A 21,555-nucleotide genomic window follows, 5' to 3' on the forward strand; every position below is an offset into this window, starting at 1 on the left:
CTACTTTCAGAGAGATGATATATTCAATATGCAGAATGAGACACTGAGGGAATTGGAATTACTTGACTAAACATACTTATCTGTTAAAAAGGTTTTTTTTCTTTTAAACTGTGGGAAAACAGAAAGCCAGTAGGAAAGGGAGTAAGAAGCCAAAGAGGAAAGAAAATAAGTGTATCCTAAATATAAAATAAAGAAAAAGAAAAGAAACTTTTGCCTTAAAGACTGGGAAAAAAATTTTCATTCATAATCAATGACACACATTTTGAAGTTTCATCTTCTTTATGCCTAAGTAATGAAAGAATACATAAAACCTTGTTCTCAAACAAAATTTTTTTTTACTAATAAATAACTATATGAAAAAGTTTTAAATAATCTGATAATCTCTAATTAATAATCAGAATACACAAATTACAACAATTTGGATACGATTTTATACTTATTAAATTGTTTAATTAAAATGTTAACAAAATTCACTGTTGGAAGGGCTGCAGAAAAACAAGCACATTGCAGTGGGGGATGTAAATTGATGCAATCATTGTAAAAAGAAATAAGAAATAGAATAGCATAGTAGACAGAATACTAAACTTAAAGTCAGAAACAACTAGATATAAATCCTGTCTCTGATATGACTCAAGATCAAAGGCAAGCCATTAAACCTCTTCATACCTAGAACTTTGTCCTACTTCCTAGAATTTGCCCACTAAGTCAAAGACCAAGTTGCAATCTGCAAATGTGCAATGATGGAAGGAATTCCCAATTTGCCAAACAAATAGGAAACAGAGATACTGCCCACATTCAAGTTATCATAATTTAAAGAGAGGTTTTCAAAACTGGTCATATCCTTTTAAAAATTCTACTACTAAGAATATATATATATATATATATATATTATTTAATAGCCTTTTATTTACAGGTTATATGTATGGGTAACTTTACAGCATTAACATACTACTAAGAATATTAATGAAATGGGGGGAAAAGGCTTATTTCTGCAAAAATATTTATAGTGATGGTATACATAAAAGAAAAAAAACTGAAAATAATTCACGTGGCCACTAATTGAGGAATGGCTCAACAAATAGAAAAGAAATGATAGCTACTAAGCAAATTATAGTACATGAATATGGTAATCAGAAGCCATGATTTAAATAATGAAATATTATTGTGCCAAAATATAAAAAAATGCACAAGAAAGCAGAGATCAGAATATAAACAATACTCATGTAATACAAGAAAGAACAAACTCTATGAAATTCAGAAGAGAACATGGAACATGCTCCAAACAATATTCTTTCAATTTAATATACATTTTTAAAAATATATTGTACATTTGTTTTTATATCTGAACATCTGCTTTTGTTGGTGGTTTTTAAGTTAATAAGTATAGATTTTATTGCTACAAAAACTAAATTTTTAAAACATCCATTGTTTATATAAACATGTATATTCACATGAACAAAATTTTAGTATCCCTCCTAAAACTGTTAATACAGTTATAAACATATAAGCTCTCCTTCAAGTTATGTTAACGATAAAATTTTTCTTTTTTCTACACTGATTTTTTTAAGGATCTAAATTATGATATGATATATAAAAAATATGCTTGTTATCTCCAATTGGATGATAAGCTATTTTATTTGAGAGTAGGGACTGACTTGTTTTTTTTTTAACATCCCTAGTGTTTAGCACAATGCCTGGCACATAATAGACGTTTAATAATTGCTTACTGATTGATTGAAAGTGAAGTATAATTTCCTAAATGAGGCCCAGCCTAATATCTTTCTATTTAGTTCTAGACCCAACTTGTGGTTCATCTGAAGTATCAATTAACCATTTGTAAATATATATTGGAGAATTTGTAAATATATAGTGGAGAATTTCACCCAACTTCAAGCTATAATCTGGCCAATATCTGTTTTCAACCATTTTCTCATTCTAGTTTAAGTAGTTAAAGGAATGTCTTTGAAATAATCATGGACTTTAATGAGAAGACATTATGGTCTTCTAGAACTTAAAGGATTTCACTTATGTATACTCAATGCCTCCTATCAGCCCTTTGCAATCTATATGACACTGGTAAAGTCCTTATGAGACTATATGTTATCTTCATTTTGTTGCCTTGGTTGTATTTTTTTTTTTTAAACTCATTCTTGGATTTTAGAAAAAAGATTCAAATGTGTAGTTAAAAAAATATACTCTAAAAACCATTTAATTTCAAGTGACTTGAATATTAGATTTGCCTACAGATCTTTGGAGCACTCATATTTTACTCTGAAAGTTACCATTCCATAAAAACATTTATTAAATATAATGTTAAGATATTTTAGGAACCTCAGATCAAGTGGCCAAAACAAACAACTCTCCCTACCCTCTGACCTCAGTGACAAAGCCTCAGGGTAATTCATGGGAATAAAGTCTAAAAGCAACTAAGAATATATAAAGTCAATATTCTCTTCTAAGAAATCCTTAGACATGACTCCTTAACCGCTAGGTACCTCTAAGACAAGTTATAAGCCATGAGGTTAAGAACAATATAACATGTTTAGAATATGTTAAGTCTACTTTGTAACATAAGAACTTGAGTAATGAAAAAACTGGCTCCAAGAGTGGTAATATACTGTCAACTTATAGTGATAAAGTAATTGGTAAAGCAATTTTTATAAGAGAAAAAGAAGAAAAAATGTTAATGATACATGAATAATATATTTGAGAATTATGAGTCCTCACAGAAATAGCAGGGCTTCTGATATCCACAGCATAGTCTGCATCTGATGGCTGGATGTTAAGTTTCAAAATATTATGCAGAGATAAGTCTTCTATTCCTAGTCTGTGCAGTCCCTCCATCACACGAGCCTCATTCCTCAACACATCAAATAAGCTGAAATAAATTACAAAGCTGTTATAATTCCTATAAACAATTGAAAGCTGCTAAAACTCTCATCCTGGCAGGTGAACTAAAACTACAATCTATAACATAGCTGGTTTAAAAAATTTTAAATGATTAGAATCTTAATTCTTCTCATTTTTTCAATACTTTTAAAGACTTGTAATGTCATTAGTGTGCATACTCCTTCCACAGATAAAGAATGCACAATCTTATAAGTATTCATAGCTAAAAAGTTTGTTGACATCCCTCTCAACTCAACCAAAAAACCCAGCCTACTGTTAGGACCCTTTTTGAAATCTTTCCTGCTACTTACTAATACCTAAGAGCCTTAATTTCAGTGTTATCAGCTTCAAGAACCCAGTCAGGGTTTTAGCAAAATAGGCTTCAGGTCAATCTATCAAAATATATTAATTCTAATGCACTCACTACTTTATCAAAGAACTTTACACTTTGTTTATAGGAATAAACAAGTAACTTGAGTTAAATATTTATTCAATTGTGTCTACATGCTTTTCATACTGACAACCTAAGACAAAATAGTGATAATGAGTTCAAGCTCCTTAAAATTTATACTACATATTTTATTGGCTTTCTATATCTGCCTATAATAACATCATATGGGGCCTTGGAGCTTAATTTTGATAACATGGGTGGTTTATTGTGAATAACTGGTTCCTACAAAGCTTTACCATCTTTGTGATTTAATATTAAGAAAGTAAGAGTTATTTTTTTTGTTTAATCATTTATATTATTATATATCATTTATACATATTATATATATAATTTATATTATGCTTACTATTTATAAGTCAAAGAATAAACTCCAACTCAGAAACATCAAAGAGAAAATTAAGAGCAAATCAGAATATAATTAAGGAAATAATTCAGCACAATTTGAAAATTAACAGCATATTACTGAATAGCACTTAAGTGAACATTTACAGTAATATTTGTGAAAGTATTCCGGCGACATAAATAAAACCAAACTTTTTTTCCCAGAAGAATCACACAAAGGGCTCCCTGGCAAGTACAGTTCTTTCCCCCAAAGAACTTCTGGCCAATATGGCCAACACAAATATTTAATGCCAAGAGGGAAAGGAGCTACTTTTTATCAATATGGATATCATAAATGCTTTTATGAAGACCAACTGCAAGTGAAGATGTGTTATAAGGCAATATTTCATATGAAGAATCAGAAAGAAAACTGACTAAACACATTTACCCTTTGGGTAAACTTCATGTAACACTGGAAGAATTCTAATATGTAATCAACAAAGTTAACATCTGAGCAAAAATCCTAAGAATTCCAGATTAGAATTTTTAAGAGAAGAAACTAATATTCATACCTAAATATGTCCTGTGTATCTAAATCAATGTGTAATCCATTGATAAACAGGGCAGATTCTCCAGGCTGTAATCCTAAAGTTCCTTTGAAGTACTAAAAATATAGAAGAAAAAAAAAAGATCATTAACATGTAAAAGGCTATGCAAAAGTAGAATTTCTGCCAATTTTGTGTCTTACTCTTTTCAACCATTACCTTTTAGATCAGAGAGAAGTTTTAATCTTGTTTCCTAAAATTTTTAGGGATTGGAAGTATCCATTTCTTCTTCATTATAATAATTTAAATTAATTGAAAATACCAATAATATGGACATATCTTGTGACTAACAGCAACAATTTCTACTACTTAATAAAAGAAAGTGTTGGAAAGTGGTAGCTTTCCCTCCATAGCCAGTGGCTATTTTGCCCTGTTAAGAGTCAGCAAGGAACAAAGCAAGGACTAAGGTATATCTGAATTACTCAGATCTCAATGAAACAATCGCAGTAGGCACTGATTATTAAATGATGAATTATCAAGCATAGAAACATTAGAGATTTCTTTACTAATTAAATCAACTATGAAATGTAGTTTATATAAGAGACTAAAGACCCCAATGAGTTCTATCACTTCTATTACATAAGTGGCTGGAACAATAACTACCACTGAGATTTTTGAAGCAAAGATCTTAAGTCTAGGTAAAGTTTAAATAAAAGTAGGAAAAAAATTAATTCATTGGACTTTAAAGGGGAGGAAAGAGGAATATCTGGAAAACCCTTGAAATAGCAACCCAATTATAAATTGACTAAATTTAAAAAAAAAAAAAAAAAAGCAGAAGCTGATTTTTCCAGCAGATAATGTTACCTTTTGGTTCTCTTCCACTTCAGTTCTGAGTTCTTGATTAACTGTGGTTTTTGTTATTGCTCTAAGGGAAAAAAAAATCTTAATTTGGTATTTGGCTCAATATTAAATACAAATTAACTTATGGAAAGGGGCCAGATTTTGAAGAATACTCTACTAGGTGAATTATTATCAAAAGGATTTTAAAAAAAATACAATCCTTAAAAATGAGTATGTAACCCCTTAATAGGGACATTTTTCTTTATTTCTAAAAGAGCCAAAATAAAGATTTTAAATACAAAGTTGATGCTTCCAGAATCTTGACTAAAATAGAACACTCCTGCCAATGATACAATTTATCTATAATGTCTATAAAGTGAATAAAAAACTGCTATGAGCAAATTTATCATTGTATTTAAGTATTCACTAGAGGCGTTCATGTGCTCAATTCAATATCTCTGAATGATATAACTGAGAATTTAGTGTAAATTAGCTTTTGTCAGGCAATTCTGTATTAAAAATATCTATCAGAAATCAATATAATTTGGCATACAAAATAATAGTCATATAATGTATAATAGGAGTATCTTTGATCTCTTGGTAAAACACTTTAGGAGGAATATAAAACAAAATACTAATGCTTATAAGATGAAAAAAATGAGGACTTCAAAATTTTGGCACAAACTGGCATATAGCTTTAGAATTAAGAACAATGTATACACTACTATATATATAGCACAGATAATTTGATTCAAATGGAGAAAAATCATGTAGATTAAACACATCAGGGATTTTCTGGGGAGCACCAAATAAGATTTTTGAAATATTGTTTTTACATAAATGTATAAGAGTCTGATTTTTTTTGATTCAACAAAGAAAAATTCATGTTGGATAATTATTAGTATACCTATCAAGTAAAGGAGACAAAATAGGAATTAGAAAAAAGGGGTCTTGCTCAATTTTTTTTTCATATAGATTTCCTCCCTTTCAAGATACAGTATTATTTCAATCAAAATACCTTTTTTAATGTAAAAGAAATATCCTCACTTTTTACACTTCATGTCAATACTTTAATGTTTTTATAAGGAAATAAGCACACATCATGTAAGAACGGTTTAGAACAAAATAGTCGATGAATTTCCCTAACATTCCTAACAATACACATTTCTGTTTTAAATGCTAATGTAACCCAAATTTTGGAACTGATATTTTAAAATAATGTCACCATGCATTGATGTACTGCTCTTGTTTTCTAAGTTCTATTACATTCAGTAAACCTCACTTTGAATTTTAACAAGATGAGGGAATAAGTTATTATTGGACACTGTTAAAGAGGGACATTTCCCTGTGCTTTCTTCTGTATTACCTAGCTTTGGTAGGAAAATTCTGACTGAGATCCTTTAGAACCACCAAAGCTACCTCAAGAGGTGCAGCCAGGACTCGGGCAGCAGTCTGGAAACTTAGATCTGAGGGGGAGAGGGAGAAAAAGAAAAGAAACAAAGAATAACGTCTAAGTCAAATATTAAAAATTAATTATTCTTAAAAAGGATGCTAGTGTTCTCACACAGGTAAATATGCATACACATGCACACACAATGACATGCTGTTTTACAACTAAAAAACCTTTCCCACTCTGTTGCTAGTAAAAGACAAGACCTTCAAATGAAGTCATTAAAGAGGATGGTATTTTAAAGACATAACTCCAAACTTAATCTATTTCATAGCATATTTTGGTTCCTTTAGGATCAATCTACTAAGACAGAACCTAATTCAACTTTTCAATTTATAATATTTCTAATACTAGAGTTTATCAGAACTTCTGAAAAAGGATGATTTGAAAAAAGAAAATAAAATGTGCTAGCTCAAACGGAAAGAATATGAACAAGGGAAAAACCACAAACATGGTTTTATACCCTTCCAAAAGTGAGAATCTTTTTTTTTTCTTTTTTTAAGGAATAGAGCTACTAGTTGACACAATGGTCAATGGAAAATTTAGCAAAGTAAATAATTTATAAACATCACATGAATTCATGCACTTACTATGAATGTATCTGAATTTCTTAACTAATATAATACACATCTTACAATTCTACATAATTTCTATACTGTCCAACTATTTGGTCCCAGAGCTACATACTGTAAATGTCTTTTCCTATTATCTGTTTAACAGCATCCAAATTGTATGTTTTCTATATTATAAAACTGAAGCAAATTATGAATAGTTTCTAATTTCATTAGACTGAAATTACCCTGCAATTGCCAAACTTTCAGAGGTGCCATTTCATTGGTACTTTCCACAAGATGCTTCCGGAGTTCTTTTAACTGTTCCTTCATATCAGGATGGAGTTCTCTGACAGAAATAGGAAAGTAAGATTCAAAGTGGCAATTATCTCTTATTCATTCAAAACACACTTGTACACAAATAAAATTTATGTTAACATCTGATATATGATTGTTATTTTTTAAGCTCCTGTTCAATTTTTTAACAAAAAGTTTCCAAGAGTAAAATAATTCCTCTTACTCATTTCTTTCCTATTTATAATTTATTAGAAATTAACCTAAAATTTAAAAAGATGGATGGCTAATGTTCAATGACAAATTTTATGAAAATGTTCTTTCAACAAACACTTTTATTAACAGATAATTTTTCTCAACTGTGCTGACATTAAACAGAAATAAAACTGGAGCTACTGAGTTTCTTTTTATTTATGTTCTTAGAAATATCAGGATTTATAGCTGATAATTTAAAGTTTTATCATGAGAAAGCCAAAATTGTATTTAGTCCAAGACTGACTTGCAAATTCCTAATAATAGTCCTTTTTTACTTAACTACAAGAAAAAAGTTTACATTATCTTAACAGGTAGAAGTGAAGCCAATTTGTACTCCAATATACAGAAGTGAAAAAAATTAACTTATTATACTGTGTCCCTCAGTTCCTCTTCATAATAAATTACCAAATAATTGTTAATTGTATTTGTATCTTATCCATGTAATTACTCTTTCCAAAATATATTCCATCTGTGGTCTTATCTATAACATAAAATCCTTTATGGCAAGTATACCCTATATGATAGGGGATTACTCTGTATCTTTTGACATTATGTGAACTCAATAGTCCTAGATGGGATATCCTATTATCCCCACCTGTGGGAAGTTCTTCTATTATTATTTCATTCTTTCTATGTGATAAGCCCAGGAAAAATCAAGTTGATCAAGAATACCTATCTTAATTTAGGAAGCTCTAAAATGTTCCAGAACTTGAGGAATCAGTATAGTATCATCCATAAACAAAAAAATTTGGAAACTTCAATATCTGTAGAAAATCCCTCTTTATTTACACTAGTTACCTTAACAATTACATTATTTATGTTAAAAAATATTTTAAATTATTAAGTTGCTCAGAAAAGGCGTCACTTTTGGTTTTATAATTTTCATAATATATATACCTGGTATATTATAAGTAACTAATAATCAAGCAAAGAAGGAAAAATCTGATATCCTAGAAGCTTACTAAATCATTTTTCAAAAAATATTTTGATTTTCACCACACAATGGTTTAATCAGGGCTGAGGTTAAAAAAATGTTTTAAGTGTGTGTACGTGTGTGTACGTACACACACACACACACACACACACACACACACACACACACACATATATATATATATAAATGGCCAGAAATCATCCAATTCCCAGAGAAAAACTGGGTAAAATAGTTCAATTTCTCAAAACATTTGTCATGAGTGAGGTCAAATATGTTGATATGACCAGAACATAAAATCAGATAGATACAGAATATTGTATATTACTTTACTCAAAATCATAAACATAATCATTATAATAAGCACAACAGCAATCTTATTTTAGATTATATCCAAGAAAGCTTGTCATGGTTCTATCTATCTATTGATGCTTATTCCCTTCCCTTTTTCTACCTTATGCTTAGTACTGAGCACAAAACATTTTAAAGAAGAAAAAATTACTAACAATTATTAAAATTCATTTACTTAAAAATCCTGAAAGTCGGGCAAATGAATATGTCAAAGACAGCCTTATGAATATATAATATTTTAAAAGCCAGCAAATAGGAAATTTAGACTAAGGAGATTATTTCAGATTGAATATGGCAGACATACCTTAGTCTTCCAAAAAGGAAACCTTGAACTTCATCAATAGGGTCATTTTCACCTATTACTGTAGCATTCATGTCAGTTCCTATAAAAGCACAGCAAGTATTATATATATCACCACTCACTATTACTGCTAAGATATTATTAAGCATTTGTTTGGGAAAATTTTTTCTTTAACTTTTTCAGTTGTTTTCTGTTATTGACAAAATCAGAATAGGCTTTTTCTATTCAAATATTAGAAAATTTTATAAATGACTTACAACATTCATAAACTTGAAATAAGTGTGGGAAGCCTCCCAAAATCAAGACCAGCAATATCCTAACAGGTAACTTCTTTAATAAGCCAATTAAACTAAAGAAAATGTAAATTAATTTTGACAGTAAATTAAAACTTTGTACTATTTACTCTAAGTGCTATATTTTCCAATGAAGCAAAGTTATTAGTTCATTTGTAAACTATTTCCTGTGTTTAAAAAAAAAATCATACCAACTTCTTTTAGATGACTACTTTTCAGCCTTCTTTTTTCCTTCTAAAAAACTTCTTTCATTTAAACCATGTAAATAAGAAAATGTGTAAGATATTTAAAAAAAAATGAAATGAATGGAGAATGAAACAAGAAAACATCCACATGCACTCTGGATAAAAGTAAAAAAAACATTTTTCTTAAAAACAAACCGCAAGATACGGAAAAGGTGAAGAAAAAATGGATTTGCATTATTCAGCACGCCTTCCATTAGCTAATTAAAGTGTGATATAGAGAGCTTTAAGACATTTCATCAACATTCTTGGCCAGAAAGATATTGCATAAAATACTCAGACAAGGGTAGAAGCAAAATTTCAAGGAGTAAGGTATAGATTTCTAGCAAAGATTTTAGAAGAAAAAATAATCAAAAGGCAAAATGATTTGTTTTTTTAATTTAAATTACAAAAGGAGAAATAAGACATCTTTTGTTCTTATTTTAAGAATTCACCTTTCACCTGAGTATCATCCTTGGCTTTATATTCTGTGCTCTTGATAGCCAATTCCACACCATACCCCGAAAGGTAGACTTTTTCCTTACTAGGATTCTGAAAATAAAATAGGAACTTCCATCATTATCAGATCTTTTGAACTTTTTCCTAAAATAGGAATATCTAAAATGCAACAACACACATATATACATAATGTGTATATGTATGCATGTATACATATGTACATTGTATACATGTATCTTGTACATGGTAGGCCTTTAAAAATCTATGTGCTAAGTTAAGTAAAAACAACTGCCATCTTATATACCACGTTCCAGAAGTTCATAAGTAGATTGCTTGGAATGCATGACACATTTTGTTCTAGAATCAAAATATTACAAATAGTGATTGGAACCCTAGAATAATCCAAAACAGCCCATTTGAGATGTAATATATCAATTAACATAACCACTATTTAAAATATTGTTTCATAGGATATACATTCAGATTTTCTACTTGGAATCCCAGGAATATATTATTGTCTCTCTCAACTAAGGTCAGCAGGAGTGACCTCAAAATTTCTAGTGGAAAAAAGTCTCAAGAATTCTCAACTGGAACTGTCAGAGGAAGCCAGTTTCAAGTTGAGGTAGTCAATTATACATGAGATGCTTATAAGTTGGGAAATCCATGTACAAATGTGTTGACATGAAAAAATACTTTATAAACAATTAGCTAAATGCTACAAATGGCATAAAATCATTAAACTTAATTCCATCTCATTTCTCAATTCTTCTCAAAGGATCATCATGGAGCCCCCAAAAAAAGGAAATGCATTTTTGGGAAAACAAAATTGTCAAAAACTATGGGAAACATCAGTTCACTAATTCCAATTTAGAAAGTGCTATTTATGGTTTTTCTTGAATAAAAATGTAGTAATTTCATTTGGCTACCCTGAACACCATTTTCCATTTAATACTTATTAGAAATGCAGGCAATTCTTCTACACAAATGGATAAAGAAAACAGAAGTAGGTGTGATGAAAATGAAAACACTAAAAAATGATTTAAATTAATTAAAAGGATGCAAAAGAACAAATTATATATGTTATATAGATAACTAACAACCCAACAAAACTAACAACCAATAAAAGTTTTTAAAAACAACAATACTTACTGATATATAGTGTCTGAGTACATAATTTATTTTCCCTGCACTGCTTTTTGCTACAAGTTGATGGTGGAAATTATAAAATTCTTTAGAGCCAATCTCTGAGTAGAATATCACCACCGGACTTCCAGGATTTAAAGATGGATATCTGTGATCCCCTTTGAACAAATTTGGTTTGGGTCTAGGAATAAACATCAAAAACTGTGATAAGACAATTCAAATCAACTCTATTTTTACAAGAGTTTAATTAGTATTATTGACTTTAAGTATTTTAATATCAAGAGGATGAGAAAAAAATCCTATTTCTACTCCTTTTAGTGTTTGTTTTCATCATGAATGTTGGATTATCATCGCTTACTTTTTCTGCATCCTACTGCTATAATCATGCAATTTTTTTATTTGTTGTATGATGTTGACAGTATTTATAAATATTAACTAGGCTTACATATGACATAAAGCTTCTATGACCACAAAAATCACAGATTATGAGAAATGTAACAGACCTCAAAGTGCTAGGTCCACAATCAGAAAGGCCCTACTTCAAATCTGACCTGTATTTAGCTCAGTTTCTTCAACTGTACACCTACCACCCAGAATTGCTGTGAAGAACATATAACTATAAAAGTGCTTAGCACAATGCACGATACACAAAATCAAAGCACTATATAAATACTAGTTATTATTATCTGACCCCAACTAACTACAAATGAATCTACTATAATTATCTGACAAATGGTCATTCAACCTGTTTGAAGACCCCAAGAAAAGGGAATCTACCATCCATTGGGACAGTCCATTATACTATCTGAAAGGTGCATGAGGAAGTTTATCCTAATCTCAAGTCTAAATTTAACTCTGCAAGTTCACTGCTCCTAATTCTGTAACTTTGGGACCAAACAGGACAAACCTAATTTCTCCTCCCCACAACAGCCCTTCAAACATTTTACAGCTACCAAAGTAACTTTCCTAAAGCACAGGTCTGATCAGGTAAATCCTCTTTACTCAATAAACTCTTAATAGCTTCCTACTACTCAACGAGTCAAATACAAAACTCCTCCATTTATAACCCTTTATAACCAGTTCCATTTTATGCTTTAGTACTGAAGGTTTTCTACCCCTAGAATGCATATACTCCTCTTTTTTATCTCCCAGAATCTTTGCTTTCTTTGAAGCTAGCTTCACCTACTACACTTAACCTTTCCTTCTCTCCTAGATTGTGCAAATATCTTCCCCTGATAATTACCTGGTATCTATTTTGTATATGTCCACTGTATATGGTGTTTTCCCTTACTAATTTGTGTTCCTTGAGGGAAAAGACTATTTTGCAATCTTTCTATCTCTAGCAGCTAGCCCAGCACCTGGAACACAGTTGGTGCTTTAAAACGCTTGTTGACTGACATGAATAAAATAAAAAAAGACTATCTGGCTGAAACATAGCATGAAAGAAAATAATCTGTAAAAAACCTGGAAAGATGAGGTGGAACCAAATTGTAAGAGCTTTTAATGCCAAACCAAAAAAAAAATTTATTCTATAGCAGAGGTAATAAGTAAATATTTATAGTTCTTAAGTAGTCTAGTAAAAGACATGTCATACCTGTGTTTTAGGAACATCAATACTGTAACTGTGAGAATGACTGATAAAGAAACAGGGACACCAAAAAAGAGTCTAAAATAATATTGCAGGTCAGAAGTGATGAACTTAGGGTGGTAATTGTAAAGAGAGATGGGGAGGAATTTGAGAGGTGTTGTAAAGTTAAAGTCCACAAGACTTAGCAACTAACTGGACATGAGTCATGAAAAAGAAAAAAACTGATGAACATAACTCTATAAGAAAAAAACAGATGAATATGACTCTAAAGAAGCAAACCTGGGTAATTTGAAAAATAGTAAGGCTATAGATAGAAATAAGATTGTTTGAAAACAGGATAAACTTGGAGAGAATTATAATGGGTTCTATTTTCATTGTATTCTCAACAGGAAGATAGGGTGAGGACAGGAGAATGAAAGGGTAGATAGATGTTGGTTGATTAAATAAAAATTAAAAAAAAAAACTTAGAAAGGGAATATGAATTTTGTTGAGGTTGAGATGCCTATAAAATATCTAGTTAGAGATGTCCAATAAGTCAATGCCTAATAGTGATGATGCTAGACGGGAAGGGAAAAGAGAGGACAAAGCTAGATATATAAATCTGGGGACCTTCTGCATAGAGAACATGGCTGAACTCATGAAAGCTAAAGAACAGAGAGAAAATATGGAAGGAGAAAAGAAACCTCAGGAGAGAACCTTGCAAAATTCTCACATTCTGGAAGACATGGATAAGAATCCAATAAAGGAAACTGAGACCCTTTCATTTTTAAATGTAAGGAAATAAAGTCCCAAAGCACTTAAGTGAATGTCTAAGGCTGTCAACAATGTAAGACTGAAATCAAAGCTACTTTTATATTTTAAAAAAATGTCAAAGCAAAACAAAATAAGGATTATTTCTGAACATATAAACAATTTGAGAGAACTCTATCTGAACATTTAACAGTCAATACTCATTTTGATATTTCAATACCTAAGATATGTATAACATAACACTATAAAATGAATAATATTACAATAAAAAACCTAGCAGAAAATAAGGTAAGTTGATGATACAGAGATATAGCAAAATATCCATCTCTTCCATTTAGCTTCTATAATAACCTGTGGAAAAAAAGTTTTTAATTACTGATATAGTACTCTAATCAAATTTTAATTACTTAATTTAAATTATTTAAAGTCTTAATTGTTTGAAAACTGTACTTTTATAAAATAATATCACAAACATCCCCCATTTAAAGTGCTTTTTTAAAAAGTCAGAATTTTTAAAATGAAGTTAACAACCTGGTATCCTAAGATACAAATAATAGTGTAATAATGGTTACTGGAAACATTAAATAAGAAGTGATAAATTTTAAAAGAGAAATAACATATGATGACATAAGTTATATATAAATATGATACATGATGTAAATAAGTAAAACACTGCACTTGAAGTCAAGACTTGAGTTTAAATCTCACTGCAGAGATTTACTACTATATGACCTCTGGGCAAGCCATTAAACCTCTGTGCCTCAGTTCCCTCATCTATAAAGGGAGAGCTTGGACTTAATGTCCTCTAAGGTTCTTTTGAGCTCTGAAATCTATGACTTATGGTGCTAAGATGACATGTTATTGACAGAGGAGAATATTAGCGACATAAACTTTACCTTTTAGATGCTGTTTGTAAAAGTGCTCCAAGTGTGTCAAAATCACAAGTTTTTTCTCCATGCACTGAAAAGAATGAGTGACAACCTTTTGGTGGAGGTTCATCAGCTGCTATCTACCAGGAAAACAAGAATTTTTTTAAAAAATAATTTCTATCAAAAAGAAAAAAAATGCTCTGACTATGGATGCAATTCTACTACTTCTAAACACCCAACCCCATTATTTAAATTCAAAGATGCTATCTCTCTAAGTCTGTTTCCTCATCTGTAAAATGAAAGGATTAGGGTAAATTGTTTTTAAAGTCTTTTCCATTTCTAACATTCTATAACTGATTCAATGTCACAAAACAGTATCAAGATATCTGCAAAATGGAGTCTAACTTGAAAATATCAAAAACATTAATTTTAACTTCAAAGGTATAGGCAGTTCATTTCCGTTAAATGAGCTATGAAATCTAATATGAATGCAAATGGAATGAATGACAAATACCCTCCCTCCCCCCCCAAAAAAGAGCTGTGGTAAGCAGAAAAGGGACCAAGAAAAGGCTAAGTGGAAAAGGTTTAATTATATAAAGAGTATAATTAAATATTCTAAGGGAAAGACAAAGCAAGATGCACAAATTCAATGGATATATGATGACAAATACAAAGGTTAATGAGATATGCATGCCTGCAAGTTTAATTAAATGCATATCTACATATCTGAATGTAATGAAACAGTAAAAAGAAAAAGTACCATGAAATCATTTATAGTTCTGTAATCTATTTATGAAAAAATGATATGGCTAAATGGAAATAAAGAGATGTTAGCAAATGAAACGATACACTCACAAAACTATTTGTCTTAAGGGTTTAAGGGTATGGCATTTTGGAGATAGGGATAGTTTAAGTGAAATATATTCTGTTTTTTTCATCTAAAATGAGTAAAATGGAATTCCCATATAAAATTCTGATTATCAACAGCTAAAAATATAGATTATTACATACAAATTAGAAGCTGTTTTAAACAAGAGATCCCAAGCAGGCATTTTTCATATATTCAAGGTTCAGATTAACCAATTAATATATAAGTTTTATATACAAATGAATCATGATTGTGGTAGAACAGTTATTCCATAACAGTATGGGTATGTACTAACCTGTTGGAAGGCTTGAACTGTAGCTGAGTAGGAGCGAAGAGACAGAGAAAATTTCAACAAGTTCTGCTGAAGAGGTGACAGAAAATGAAATGCTGTCTTCAATAGTTCATGATAATAAGAATAATCAGTACCTGTCAAAGAATCAAAAATTGTACTTGACTGTAAATGATCAAAACAATTAATGTATGTAAAAAAAGTTTTTAAATGAATATAAAATAAATTCAAGGCAACTTTGGATGATAGGACACTAGCAATCAAAAAAGGCTTCAAAAGTAGAAAGCGGTACTTAAGCTGATTCCTCAAATACATAAAGAATTCCAAGAAACTGAGATAAGGAGGAAACACCTTCCAGAGACAGGAGAAAACAGTTTGTGGAAGAACAGCAAGAATGCTAGTTGGACTAGAAAGTAGTATGAAGACAAGCAACATACAATTCAACTATAAAAACAAGTTGGGACCAGGTCGTGAAGGAATTTAAATGCCAAACAGAAATTTATATTTAATCAAAGGAACAAAAGGGGCACAACAAAGATTATTTAGTAAAGAATTTATAGAATGATATTTACATCAAGAAAATCACATTGGAAACTGTATAGAGGACAAATTGAAAAAGGAAAGATTTGAATTAAAAGGGCCAATTAGGAAGCTACGGCAACAGTCTATGCCATAAGTGATGAAGAATTGAACCTAAGCAGTGGCAATATGAATAGAGAGGAAGAAACAAGATATGGCAAACTAGTTGATATGTGATATGATACCAATACTGTGTTATTAGAAAGATGGTAGTGTATTTAGAAGAAAAAATGAAGTCTGGATTTGAGGAGAAAGATAATGTACTGAGTCTGAGATGGATATTAAGTTTGGAATATCCCCCCAAAAATGGAGATGTGTGACTCAAGCTATAAAGGGAGTCTAGAGCCAAATATAAAGATATTGAAAGTCATCTACATAGAGACAATCATTATAAAGACATGAGAACTGACGTGACTAGACGAAAAAGAAGAGAAAAGGGCTCAGCACAGAGCTCACAGTTAGTGAGCACAATGTAGATGAAGATCAAGAAGTCAGAATCAAACACATAAGGAGGAAAATCAAAAGACAGGAAAATCAAGTATTCAAAAAGAGAGGGTTCTTTAGTATCAAAAGCAGCAGAAAGGTTAAGAAGAGAAGGACTGAGAAAAGGACTGAGAAGGACTGGCAATTAATAAAAAGCCAATAATTTTGGAGAGAAAGCTTTCAGTTAATAAATAAGATTGGAGTCACACTTGAAGAGTGTGTGGAAGAAATATGCATTGACAGCTTTTTCTAAGAGTTTGACTATGAAAGAGAAGACCTACATGGGATGATAGCTTAAAAATATAAACATGTCTGTTATTTCCCCCTAGACTGAGGTCTGGGTGGGCGCCCAGCTAGGCAATAGGAAAGGACTAAAGATTAGAAAGGCAGAATAAATTGTGGGTTACTCTAAAGAAGAAAAGGGAAATGAATGGAATCAAGATTACATGAAGAACAGTTGTCCTTAGAAGGAAGAAAGGCCACCTCTTTAAGGAGGCAAAGGAAGAAAGAAGAGGGGATTAATGTATATAAGAGATGTAGAAAAAGGGAGAAGGAGCTCACAGAAAATAATCTCTGTCCTGAAAAAATCCTTAATAGAGAGTAGAAGAAAGAAGTGATGGACATAATGAATGAATGGGAGAAAGTATAGAAGAGGATTGGATATTTTTAAAGCTTTGGAGAGAACTATGCAATAGAAAACAGACAATTTACAATATGACAAATAATGAAATATGTTCTGCATGACCACCATGTATAAACTATATAAAATTACTTGTCTTTTCAATGAGGAGGCTGAGAGGGAGGGAGAGAATTTGGAAATCACAATTTTTAAATGAATGTTTAAAACTGTTTTTACATGTAATTGAGGAAAGATAATATGCAAAGTAACAAGAAATACACAAGAAAATACCTCCAGCAGGTGATCTTTTCTTTAAAAATGTTTTCCTAACTTGTCAAGGAAATGAAATATTTCCACAACAAACTTCTACCAGCCAAAAATAGTATAATATATACATATATTACACTTATTAATTATAATATAACAAATTTCAAATTTTTTATATAAAGCATAATTACATAAATTTGACCTAATAAAAGGCAAACTGATTTTTGAGAATTCAAACAATTCTAGTTAGTTCTCAGTTATAAAAATAAAATCTAAAGATGTGGATTTCAAGCACTGAACATATTTTAATGTCTCTAAAGACTGTATGCTTAGACCATACATCTTCAGAAATGAGTTTGATATTCTGCTACTCAAGTTCCAGCTGAGTTTTTAGCTGTGTAGTAATACTTATGTTCATAAATATACATAATGGAACACAGTATGCAAGATCACTAATGAGCACCATGTAGATGAGTAACTAAAAATCTAGTTGACAATTTAAGGTAAGTTTTCTTTTAATATATTGCCCAACATCCACCCTTTGATGGATCATGTTCCAACAAAAACTTATGTGTTATTTAATGATAAATTTCATCAACACAGAATATTTTTCTTTGCTTTAGTCATTCAGCACAAAAGAAAGAAATCCCTTCTAATACAATTACTATGAATTGTATTTAAGCTATTACTACTCCTGTTCTGACTATTACTTCTCAACTTAAGTTATTTAACAAAAAAGTATTTTTTCCTTTTTCTTCTGTTTCATATACAACAAAGGAGACCATAATATAAGAGAGAAAGAACAAACCAAAAAAAAAAAAAAGTCAAAGCAGTATTTACTGCAATTTTACCATCATGATCTGTTGATCCAATATTTTCACTGGCTTCTACAAAGTTCCAAAATTTCTCTTGACTGTCTTCTGCTAAAAATTCACTAGGAGAAAAGGAGGAAATGTCAAAATGAGGGGGGAAAATATGTAAAATTAACGAGCAAAAACTATAGTAATAAAAGAGAGCAAAATATTTAACAAAGTTGATCATTTCCTAATTCAGATTCTAATCCAAGTATACTGAATGACTCAATAACTTCTTATAAAGTTTGAAATGAGAGAAAAGTAGAAAAGATTGAAGTCAGCTGGGAAATCCCTTTCAAAAAGAAGTTTAAAAAACTCCAGAGATTCAAAACACTGCCAAGTAGGAACATGATAAGAAATACTCAATTCCAGTGATGGCTCTGTGTACTGAATTTGCAAGGAAATCTGAGATAAGATAAATATCTAAGTTTCTTAAATTTCTTCCAATGGAGTATGCCCTGAGAACTTCTCAGGCCAGTATTTTGCTTCACACTATTTGAATATCTCACTATAAACACTAGGCAATACCAACAGAAGGCAATCTCTAACAGCTTCTACCCAAGCTAAATGAGGCTTTAAGGATAATCCAATAAATCATCAAGTTTTTATTAAGGACTAATTATGTGCCAAACATTGAACAAGGGAGATATAAATACAAGGAATGAAAAGATCTCTACTTGTATACAATAAGCTTACATTCTAAAAAAAAAAGTACATGCAAAAATATGCAAATATAAAATTAAATATAAGCAACAAACTAAGTATGCTTCCCCAAGACCCACTTAAATACAGAAAGGTCATATATCTCATAAATGCTTTGGCTGTAACAACCCATGAAAACAAAAATAATTTTGAAAATGCTCAGTCCTATGCAAGTTCCTTCTATTTTTGCAATGAGGGTGACAAAGCAGTGGAAAAGAGGACACTTGATATTAAAAATCAGTTTATAGACCATTTGTAAACATTAACTTAGATATTCTCACATGATATCCAAGGAGTAGTCATACCACTTCAGAAAATAGATCATATCAACCATGATATTCTTGTTATAAATGAATTCAGAAAGAAAAAGGAATTTGTACTCAAACAGAAAGAGTTCATAGGCTCTTCCTGAAAGGAGAAATAAGGGAGATGACAGTTGGTTTTAATCAAACAACAAAAAAGCAACAAGAAAGATCACAAGAAAATTACCATGAAAATAATAACAGTAAATGTCCTAATTTTTTTTTTTTATGGAAGATGATGCAGTATTATTAACCCTTTATTTAAAAAAATAATAATACTAAACCTGTTACTTTTGCAGCAGACTTAAGAAAGAAGTCTTATGACAAGGGCAACTAGATAACGTAGTAGATAGAGCACCAGCCCTGAAGTCAGGAGAACCTGAGTTCAAATCTGGTCTCAGACACTTAAAACTTCCTAGCTGTGTGACCCTATGTAAGTCACATAACCCCAAATACCTCAATCTTCCCCCCCCAAAAAAAAACAAGTCTCATGACTATATGTTATGAATAACATCTTTGATAAAAGTTTTGGGACATAAGTGACAGAAAGCACCCCAAATAACTTTTTCAAATGAACCTAATTAAATATCAAAAAAACCAGAAAACTGAAAATTACTGGTGTGGAAATAATTTCAGAAGAAACAACATTTTATGTAATATTAAACAGCCAAATTGTTTGAGCAAAGAAGCAACACTAAACAATGTTTAAACTAAAGTTTAACAATAAAAACTAAAGTAAATAATAAAATTGAAAAAATGTGGTATGAAAAGGAGGCAACTACACCTGGTCTATTTTACCAAGCTGTTTGCATGATAAGGAGAAATGGATAAAGAATGACATCTACAGACTATCAGTATGTTTAAAAGGTTAGCTCATATAATTCAATCACGAGAAATGTAGAGAGCCAGTATTGAATAAGTCCATATACAGGAAGAGTACAATCCAGGTATTGCTTGAGATCTGCTCTCTATAAGGGCAGCAGGTTCAAACCATTAGCTCCCTGTCTCCATAACAATGAAAGACAAACTTGAGATAGTTTTAGAGAAATCTTGTTGAAGAACAAGGTATCACTAACAATACACTTTACAACTCTTGTTACAATAAGTACTGCTATTTACGACTTTTATGATTAAGTATTATGACATGTTATTGTTAGTTACTGTTTAAAGTTAATGTCAAATTCAAATGTCAGGTATGGCATATATACTAACCCTGGAATGTATACAATTATACCTGGAGATATCTAGTGTTAATGCAACATTAGCTTAATTCTGGTATTAATGCAACACTAACTTAAAGAGCATATGAACTCTGGCTCTCAGCTCAATAAATGCACTGCTTTGACAGGATCCCATCAGGCTAGTATGTTTCATTTCCACACTCATCCTATTCATAAATAGTCCAGCAGGAGTTGGACTCCTATACATAAGGAAACCAAGAGAACTTGAAAACTACTTCAACAAGCAAATATTTCTCCTTGTCAAGATCAGAAATCTGTTGTTGCTGTGCAACAATAGATTAGAACATAAACTTGATTTCAAATTTTTATGGGAGGGTATAAGATTATAAGCAGTATTACCTAAAAAAACAAGCAGTAATGGGAAATTTAATAAGCACTTACCATATAGGCATTAAAAAGAAAAAAAAAAAAAAAAGGAAAAAAAACCAAGCTTAACAAGAAGTTAAAAAAAAAATTCAGCCAATATGAAAACGCTGAAGGATGAAACCAAATGAGAAATAACAAGCAAAAAATGAGTAATGATAAAAAGATTTTTATAATGAGCATTCAAAAATATCAACATCAGTTAGTGTTGCCATATTAGGATTCTAATATCAGTTTTGGATTCACTATATGATAAAATAGGAAGAAAAATGAAGCTGTCATTTTCTTAAAGGAATTTTGCAGCAAACTTGAAGTCAATCTTATTTTATGTAGCAAAATGAATATTTACCACACGTTTTCCCACAACTCTCATTCTACCTTATTACTATATCCAAATATATGAGAAATAAAGAACATTTTCTTTCATCTCGTAATATACATAGAAGTCCTATAAAAAGTTTTCTGATAGTAACCATCATAGAGTTT

The 21,555-nt window shown here is 30.6% G+C and overlaps 1 protein-coding gene across 2 annotated transcripts in view; it reads right to left on the bottom strand.

The window, feature by feature from the left end:
- The window catches only part of UGGT1 (UDP-glucose glycoprotein glucosyltransferase 1), a 96,310-nt gene that overhangs the window by 54,046 nt on the left and 20,709 nt on the right, over positions 1–21,555 (bottom strand). For both annotated transcript variants that reach the window (XM_031959851.1, XM_031959850.1), the window contains exons 3-13: positions 18,459–18,541; positions 15,666–15,796; positions 14,530–14,642; positions 11,302–11,476; positions 10,149–10,245; positions 9,183–9,261; positions 7,296–7,396; positions 6,413–6,512; positions 5,071–5,131; positions 4,234–4,325; positions 2,728–2,878 (exon numbers count right to left, since the gene is read on the bottom strand). In XM_031959851.1, the coding sequence (XP_031815711.1) occupies positions 2,728–2,878; positions 4,234–4,325; positions 5,071–5,131; positions 6,413–6,512; positions 7,296–7,396; positions 9,183–9,261; positions 10,149–10,245; positions 11,302–11,476; positions 14,530–14,642; positions 15,666–15,796; positions 18,459–18,541 (1,183 nt within the window). The remainder of the gene's footprint in view (positions 1–2,727; positions 2,879–4,233; positions 4,326–5,070; positions 5,132–6,412; positions 6,513–7,295; positions 7,397–9,182; positions 9,262–10,148; positions 10,246–11,301; positions 11,477–14,529; positions 14,643–15,665; positions 15,797–18,458; positions 18,542–21,555) is intronic.

The sequence above is a fragment of the Sarcophilus harrisii genome, chromosome 3, assembly GCF_902635505.1.
Source record: "Sarcophilus harrisii chromosome 3, mSarHar1.11, whole genome shotgun sequence".
Classification (NCBI taxonomy): Eukaryota; Metazoa; Chordata; class Mammalia; order Dasyuromorphia; family Dasyuridae; genus Sarcophilus; species Sarcophilus harrisii.